Source organism: Sycon ciliatum, chromosome 3 (genome assembly GCF_964019385.1).
Source record: "Sycon ciliatum chromosome 3, ocSycCili1.1, whole genome shotgun sequence".
In the NCBI taxonomy this organism is placed as follows: Eukaryota; Metazoa; Porifera; class Calcarea; order Leucosolenida; family Sycettidae; genus Sycon; species Sycon ciliatum.
In genome coordinates this window covers 45890670-45899812 of record NC_088645.1, presented here as the reverse complement: position 1 = coordinate 45899812, position 9143 = coordinate 45890670, and the positions used below count along the sequence as shown (strand labels likewise).

At 46.3% G+C, this 9143-nt stretch overlaps 1 protein-coding gene across 1 annotated transcript in view; it reads right to left on the bottom strand.

The window, feature by feature from the left end:
* LOC135812322 (centrosomal protein of 131 kDa-like) overlaps nt 1–9143 on the bottom strand; it is a 41798-nt gene that overhangs the window by 25467 nt on the left and 7188 nt on the right. Inside the window, exons 3-8 of the mRNA XM_065325698.1 lie at nt 7907–8032; nt 6583–6723; nt 6027–6091; nt 4948–5175; nt 3643–3666; nt 2635–2698 (exon numbers count right to left, since the gene is read on the bottom strand). Of these exons, the coding sequence (XP_065181770.1) occupies nt 2635–2698; nt 3643–3666; nt 4948–5175; nt 6027–6091; nt 6583–6723; nt 7907–8032 (648 nt within the window). The remainder of the gene's footprint in view (nt 1–2634; nt 2699–3642; nt 3667–4947; nt 5176–6026; nt 6092–6582; nt 6724–7906; nt 8033–9143) is intronic.

Below are 9143 nucleotides of genomic sequence, written 5' to 3'. Positions count from 1 at the left end.
ATTCTCAACAGTGCCCTTGAGAAGCACCTCTGGCCATTCGGAAAGCAGCCGTATTCTCACCGCTGCCCACGGCCCAGTCAGCCACCCTGGGTTGATGCCCATCTCCGCACAGCAATCAAGTGGAAATATGATCTCTATAGCATTTTTAGGAAGTACCCAACACAACAAAACAAACAAGCATACCAACAGCAGCGAAATATAGTGAAAACCCTGACGCGGACAAAGTACAGAGCTTATATCCGCTCAATGAAAACTACTTTGCAGGGTAGACACCGTCCATCGCTTCACCAGTTTGTGAGACAAGCAAGAATTCGAAACGTATCACGGGAAATTCCGTCACTCACAACAGGGACTCAGCAGGCGGCTGACCCTTTGGCCAAAGCTACGGCATTAAACGCCCAGTTTGCCTCTGTGACTCGGCCAGATGACCCGTTGCTCTCTATTCCCCCTATTCTCACCCCCTCGGAGCCCTCAGCTTGTTTCACGTCCGTCATCACCACAACTGCCACTGTCCGGCGTCATCTAAAGAAGCTTCCGACGTGCAAGGCGTCTGGTCCTGACGGCATCCCCAACCGGGTCCTCAAGGCCCTGGCACCATCCATAGCATTCCCTTTGTGCCATATTTTCAACATGTCATTTACCACGGGCATATTCCCTTCCGCATGGAAAACAGCGAAAGTCATACCTGTATTCAAGAAAGGTTCCCGCCACGAACCTGCAAACTACCGCCCTATCTCTCTTCTTCCCTGCGTGTCCAAAGTATGTGAACGCATCTTTTATGACCACTTATACAGACATGTTTCGCCGTTTCTGAGTCCCGCACAATCTGGGTTTCGTAAAGGCGACTCCACCTCTCTTCAACTGACCCGCATCGTGCAGCAGGTGTGCCAGCATAGGGATAACAGAGCGCTTGCTGGCATTTGCTTCTTTGACTTGGCCAAGGCTTTTGATACCGTCTGGCATCGAGGACTTTTGGCAAAGCTCGAGCATGCATTCAGGGTACGCAAACAGCCACTCTCCTGGCTGAAATCTTATCTCTCTGGGCGTTATCAGTACGTAACTGTGCTTGGCACATCCTCGGCTGCAGAGCCAGTATTGTCGGGCGTTCCTCAAGGATCAATTCTTGGTCCCCTACTATTTATAATTTACGTAAACGACTTACCTGCAGTCTTCCCTGGAACGTCTCTGTTTGCTGACGACACGACCCTTCTCACCTCATCAGCTTCCCTCACTGGCCTGAAAAACAACTTGCGTGCTGGCATTCAGGAAGTTCTTTCCTGGATGTCGTCCTGGAGGTTGTCCCCAAATCTATCAAAAACAAAGATCATGCTCTTCCCGCCCCAGCCGGAGTTCACAGCCCTCATCCATGCCAACTTTCCAAATCCAATTGACATAGTGTCTTCTCACAAACACCTTGGCATTGTGATTGACTCTGCACTCTCTTGGGTACCTCACATCGAATATATCTGTAAAAAATCAAGTAAATCCTTAGGAATTCTCTCCCCCCACTGCTCCTACCTCCCACTTTCTTGCAAGCTTCTTTTTTATTTCGCCTACCTTCGCCCAATATTTCATTATGCAGATACGTCTTGGGTTGGGTTATCCTCTTCCGCTGCTGCAAAGCTTGAAATACATCACAAGAAAATCCTTAAAATTATCCTCCGTCAACCCCGCATGCTCTCATCATCCGCCCTTTATAAAATCGCTCACACAACCCCGTTATCACATGGACGCAGTGCACACCTGGCTTCTCTTGTCCATTCTATTAAGCTTGAGTTGTGCCCACCTCATCTCATGTGTTTTAATTGGTTCTCTTCTCTAAGAACTAGAAACGCGCTCTTACTCCCTAAGTGTAACTCATCCACTCTTTTGCGCTCCCCTCTCTTTATTGCTTATTCTGTTTGGCTCACTCTACCCAGAGAAGTTAAGGACCTGACCTCACTCCGCCTGTTTAAGATCCGTGCCGCCCCTTATTTACTACGACATGCATAGCTCATTATCCACATGTCCTTTGCGTCTCTGTGTTTTTCACTGTTTTTATTTGACATAACTGTCGTTGATTGCAGACTTAGTAATGGCGAACACTGACTGACATGCGCGCACACGCACACATGCACAAACACACACATGCACATACACCCACAACCTCACACAACCGCACATACACACACGTGCATACACACACACACACACACACACACACACACACACACACACACACACACACACACATGCACACACACGAACACACACTGCCGCTCCAACATGCCCGCAAGAATGCATGGACACATTTCTCTAAAGAAATGTTCGCCATATTTTAGCCCGCACTCATGCAAGGTTCAACCTTGATCATTGCTTTTCCATTTTATGTACGTAGAGTATAACCTGTCTCGGCGACCACCTGACTCAGAAGACCACTGCAACTAGGACCCAGGGATGCAGTCAAATGACCCTGGATAAGAAGACCACCTGGTAACAGAGACCACATTTTGCAGGTCCCTTGAGCGGCAGTCGTCTTAAGACAGGCTGCACTGTACATGTATAAGGTCTGAGTGTGTAAAGTATAAAGTATATGCATGCAACGTTGTGCAGTTTTAGACGGTCATTACGATTTGTGTGTAGATAAGAACCGACCTCTGCTGGTGTGTCTGTGTCTTGGGATTGGTGTTCAACCTCTTCCAAATATGTCAGGATGGAGCTGAATAGTGGACAGATACGTTCACCAGCAAAAATATATACACACACACGCACACACACACGTACACACGCGTGCAGGAACACACACACACATTGTCAGTTTTGTGCCATTTTGTCGCACTCGCTGGCTGTATGTCACCTGGTTATGTTGGTGGATACTGTTAGTGAAAACTCGTATCTTTTTGTCCTTCTCCTTTTTTTACCATTATCGTACTGTAGAACAGTGTGCACGACATCACACGAGAATTATTGATATGATTAGTTCAGACAATGGAAAGACACACATACATGATGTGCATGACGTCATGATGACATCATAGGTTTGAAAGCAACATCAAACAAACGGGACTTCTATTGGATGGCTGGCTACTCATATCAGAAAGTCTGGTCACGTTCTGCCTGCTGCTGTGAAGCTGCACTCTGATTGGTGGTTGTCATGACAAACTGAACTCTGATTGGTGGTTGTCATGACAAACTGAAGTCTGATTGGTGGTTGTCATGACAAACTGAACTGTGATTGGTGGTTGGCATTGCACACTGAACTCTGATTCTCGTATTCATTAGACAGGTTTTCAGTTGTGTAAACCCGTCCCATACCATGGGAAGTAGTGCGAGAAGATTGGCCATGGACGCGTTAACGCATTCTAGCCGTGACACTGTACAATGGATGCGTTCGATTACACACAACTCTGTCCATTATAGGATTCGTTACGGTGCATGTAACGTTCGATTACACAAATTCCGCCGTCACAATCGACGAAATCTAGGGGGGGGGGGGGATACGAAATCCAGGGGTGGGTACTAAATCCAGGGGTGGGTACTAAATCCAGGGGTGGGTACAAAATCCAGGGTGAGGGTACGAAATCCAGGGGTGGATACAAAATCCAGGGGTGGGTACTAACATCCAGGGTGAGGGTAGTGGGGTTATGGCACGTGTAGACTTACTCAAGGTGGTTGTCCTGACGAGATCTTTGTACGGCCAACATGCCATATACAGTGATATGCCATGAGACAGCAATATGCCACATACATTATATACAGCGATATGCCATATACAGCGATATGCAATGGGACAGAAGCAGAACAGAAGCAGAACAAATTCAGTACACTTGATGTGCGACATGACATTGTAGGGAAAACATGAAGTGAGAGGTCAGCTAAAAACTCAATGCAAGCCATTGCTACAGTCCATTCATTGGAAACTGGTACCCTAACTTTTTGTTGTCTCTCGCACATAGTTGTAGATATCATGAAAACAACAGTACATTCTGCATTGTGTGACCCATGCAATTATTCCTTGCCACAGTTGAGGCCGGAAAAGTCCAAGAACAGGGAAATAGAAATTCAGCCAGGTTTTACAAAATTAGGACAGGTATGCCATGGCAAAATGTATGGAGAAGCAGATCCGAAACCCAGATTTTTGAGATTTAAAGTGGGTTTTTGATCTTCAATTCGGCCCAAATCGGACTTTTAAAAGCCAGCGGAACTGTTTCCGATGAATGGACCGTAGTCTGTATCACATTAGGGCTGATTCCAAAAGAATTTTTACCTCAAAATGTCCTGTCCAGTCCGCTCTCCTTGACTTTTTATCCAGAATTGGACAAAGCTTTGTTTGGAGTTTTACTCCTTTCCCCCTTGCTAATCCTTTCTTGTCCTATTCATAATCACAGTGTGTGTCAGATTGAGTTTGAATGTAATGGGGAAACATACCAAACATCACAGCTGTTGAATTCAACTTTCCAGGGCTATTCACACACACAGGATACAACAGAGGTCAGGTCCACCCCTTGCACATTGCTCTGACAATGGGTGACAGGCCTGAAACAACAAGAATCTTTTAGCAGAATCTTCAGTTGCAGCACGAGACGCAGATTTCGAGCACTGTAGGTCAACAAAATAATATTCGACGCATATCTATTTTCGGCTATTTTCGGCCTGGACATGCATTTTCGGCCTGGACATGCATTTTCGGCCTGGACATGCATTTTCGCCCTGGTCGTGTTTGGCCGACAAATCTGTTGCGGCCGAAATTTTGTTTTGCAAGGTTCATTGTGACAGTGTATACAGGCGGCAGCAGTACAGCAACATTTGATGCGGTTGAAATGATTTTTAGCCCTGGGAGGCCGACATTTGTGGACTTACAGTAGCAGGTGAATAGAGCTGTTGTCAGTTGACAAGCCTCGTTTTCTTTCTGCAATGCAGTTGCGTGATGTCCACACATTTCTTAGGATACTAAAGAAGGAGACTTACCGTGAACGACTGCCGGATCTAGACGTGGATCTTTCGTCGCCGCGATGGCTCGAGTTGCCATGACGATGGTCTTCGGCTCGGCTGCGCTGCCTGCTGTTGCCTCTGCTGTACATTGGCGGGTAGTGTGCAGTAGCAGTGGCAGCAGCAGTGGTAGCGTCGTCGGGTTCATCAGACTCTAGAACCTCCAGCATTGCCAGCAGATCAGCTTGGGCCTTACTGACCCCTGATCTAAACAGCAAGCAGCAACAGAGGACAACGTCGGTAGGCATGATAAAAGAGCCCTACTCTTCATTCAATGGACCCATTGCGCAATGACGTAATTTGCACCATAAACACCTCACACAGCCACCTACTGGGCATGGTCGTCTGGGGTGCTGAACAGTGCATTCCTGATCCCAGCGTACTCACAAGCATTACTCATACATTCCATATTTGACAATGCGTAATGGGTCGATTGCTGTGATGAGGATAGTGTTTGCGATCGGCATTCTTGAGTAGCACTTAAAAAAATAAGTATGCAACAAGCATGCTCAAAGACTGCCTGGTGATCATGCGTTGACAAAGTGTCATGTTTTGCTCTGTATCACGTGTGTATGATGTACCCTATTGGACACATTAATCCATTGCTAGTGTAGTAAAGCGAAGGTTTGCAAGACGCCATGAGAGTGGAAACCACTCACTCAGTGTCAGTGTAGGTCACGGGTAAACAAATGCACACTAATTCCTAATTTGTGCTGCATCACTAGCCTGTAGCAAAGCCTCAGCCCCCCCCCCCCCCTCCCGCTTTAGGTTGTGTCCTGGTGGCTGTCAATTTTCTTCAAACATTTCTTTGCTTGCCAACACCCACGAATTCGGAATTAGTATGCATTTTTACCCGTGAGTGAACCGTTCAGTTAGGGGGTAGTTCCCATCCCGGCTTAACTCATTCAACATATTCTAACTTCAACCCGTAACCGTCTGACATTGTCCACGGACTGAAATATTCGCAATATGTCCGGACAGCCATTATGACAGCTGCTGAATTCGAAAGCTGTGCATTTAGCTATTTTCAATTTTCAACATTGAAATAATGCACGTACCTTTGGCTGTTAGGTCTACCACGCTGTCCAGAATGCTTCGCAGGAGATGACTGGAGGATGCCTTGCTGTACAACCAAGGCCGAAGACATTTAAATGTCTGTTAGTACTTAAAAGCATACACAGATAGTGTAAAAACGAATTACGGTATAGCAGGAGTCTGAATACACTCCTACTGGAAACAGTTGCAAAGAACACGCTTCGTCAGGGGATTTCGGAAATTCGTTTATCAGCGAGGTCAACAAATCTTACACAGTAAAAGATACAACCAAGGCGCCCTTTGCTAAGGTCTGAGTGCTCTAGCTGCGACAAAACACAGCGAGCCCTGCATCAGGACAGACAACTTCAACGCTAACCAGGAAAGTGTGCTCAACCAAGCCGACCGTGACGAGGGAGCGTAATAATCATTCTCAGATGGAGAGCCAAGGATTAAAACTAAAAAAAATTAAAAAATTGTCCTTATGGTCCCCTCTTTTTAATCATCATTCTACACAAGCAGGAGGATGAGGGGGAGCAAGCACCAGGTGATCACGATTTGGCACCCACCCACAGCTCCTACCCTATCTGACTGGACATCAGGTGTATCCAGCTGATCATCTTGCTCAGCCCGCTGCGTGAGTTCTCTATCACGGCTACGTTGCAGCTCCTGCGCCTTCGCCTTGGCTTTCATTTTGGCTTCTTTCTTGCGCTGCACACGTTCCTTCATCCACACACAGGCACAGGCACAGAACCAAACACAAACACGCACATGTGCATGCTAGCAGACTCAAACACACACATGTGCATGCTAGCAGACTCAAACACACAAACAAACACATACATACACATGCCTGCCGAAAGGCGGGCGAAGTTGGTCCCGGTTTGAGGGGGGTCGGGGGATGTTCCCCGGGCATTTTCTGGAAAAATCTGGTCAGAAATAGCAGAATTTGGCCATTTCACAAGTTTTCAGAGCCCACTACACTGTACAGGGAATACTTTTGCATGGATATCAATGTACATGTACAATGTATGGCCTACTATGGGTGGTGCACGTACACATGTACCGTATTTTCCGGGGTATAAGCCGCACTTTGTTTCGCTAAAAATCGGACCAAAATTGCCCCTGCGGCTTATACACCGAATATGCTTGCGCAAATGAATGCTTAGCATACATCAGTATGCATGCTGACGTCATGTGACATGTCATTCGACTCAGCTTCGCGCCTGTGTTGCTGATCAACATCAGTGGCAGCGAGACTGAAGATAGTGCAGATGACATGGAGTGATCTGTAGTCAATACAGCAATACACCAACATCTCTGCAGCAACCTGTGCTGCACTAACACTTCATAATCTGATCTAACATGGTATTTAGCTCCATAACTATAATAAATTTGTAGAAAGGCCATTTGTCAATGAGTGTGAAAAATCTAGGTTTGTGGGTGTGGCTTATACTCCGAATACTAACTTTTAGTCAATATTTTGCCTCAAAAAGGGGAGTGCGGCTTATACCCCGGTGCGGCTTATACCCCGGAAAATACGGTATGCATGATCGATAATGCACTCATGTACATGCAACCAGAATGTTTGAGGGGGGGGGGGGGGGGGGGGTGGAGAGGAGGAGAGGGGAAGATGTCATGGCAATACGGTCTTTCCAACACATTAAATTTGTGAGACTATTATAATCCCAAGCTGCCAGGTGTGTGATTGATTTAAATGTAGTGTACAGGTACATCGATGTGAAAATAGATGCGGCTTACAAACATACTGCAGACCGTGCAGCCAAGATAGAGCCAGAACACAACCCAGGCAGTACTGTAAAAGCCATTATTCTAACGAGGCCCCTTGTAGAACGATCTCCCAAAATTGACTAGTTTACGTGTACAAATTACATTTTAAACTTACCATTTCTTCTTGGATAATAACATCGTTCTGCCTCTGCTGTGCTTCATGCTCCTCTAGGCGTTTCTGCTTCATTGCAGCAATCGCAGCTTTGTGTCGGCCTGCACGTTGAGCGGAGCGTGCTTCCTTCTGTACAGTCACATTGTCATGTAGATACACACACACTGTGCTGAGAATGATAGATACCGTATTATCTCTAATATAAGCACAGTCTCCAATAATAGCACGTCTCCAATAATAGAACACCTTGGGGCGGCATTCAAAAAATAAAGTGCTCAGTCTCCATTATAAGCACACTGTGTAAATTCATTATCTGTACGGGGGAAAAAAAACCTGAAATGTGTGTGTCATACATGAATTTGGCATGGCAACATGCCTCTGAAATGAGGTTGAAATAATAATGGAACAGTCTCCAATAAAGGAACGTCTCCATTAATAGCACGGGGCGGAGGTACATTGAAAATATAAAGGACCGTGCTTATATTAGAGATAATACGGTAGATAGATAGATAGATAGATAGGCTGTCCGTTTTGAAGCCATCAGTTGCCTGATGATCGTAGTAATATGTGAACCTCAGAGTTGCGACACAGCTTCCAATTTCTCTCTCTCTCTCTCTCTCTCTTGTGTAGATAGACAGATAGAAAGATAGCTAGATAGATAGATAGATACACACGGAAAGTGGGGTGTGGTCCTGGAAAGAGTGCTCGATGCACCGGGGTGCAGAGCTTCATACAAAAAGAATAGAATGGGATACGGAGCTTGGGTTGGCTGTGACTAAAAGTGTCACGCCTGTGGCTGTCTGATGATCGCCACAGGCGTGAAACTCTGAGTCACAGCCAACCCAAGCTCCGTATCCCATTCTATTCTTTTTGTAGATAGATAGATGGATGGATGGATGAATGGATAGAGTAGTGCAGAACGTTTGAAGCGAGGAAAGAGAAAGGGGGCCCAGTCGGGATTCGTCGCAACTCAGAGTTCCTAAATCCGGTTAGAATTATGCGTAGTTACCACACAGCAGCCCTGTTGCTTCAATTACTGGCCGCTCCTATTCTCGTTCCGAGCTTGCCCAACGCGAAGGAGAATTTATTGGAAGATGAAAGACGACTCGGTACATCGTCAACCGCAGTTCATCCTGGAACCGTGGCGCCAAGTGAGAAGCATGATCACATACATAATGATCAACCCCAGATTTCAGTATCAGTCAATTTTGCGTATAACGACACTCGGCCGGGCATCAGA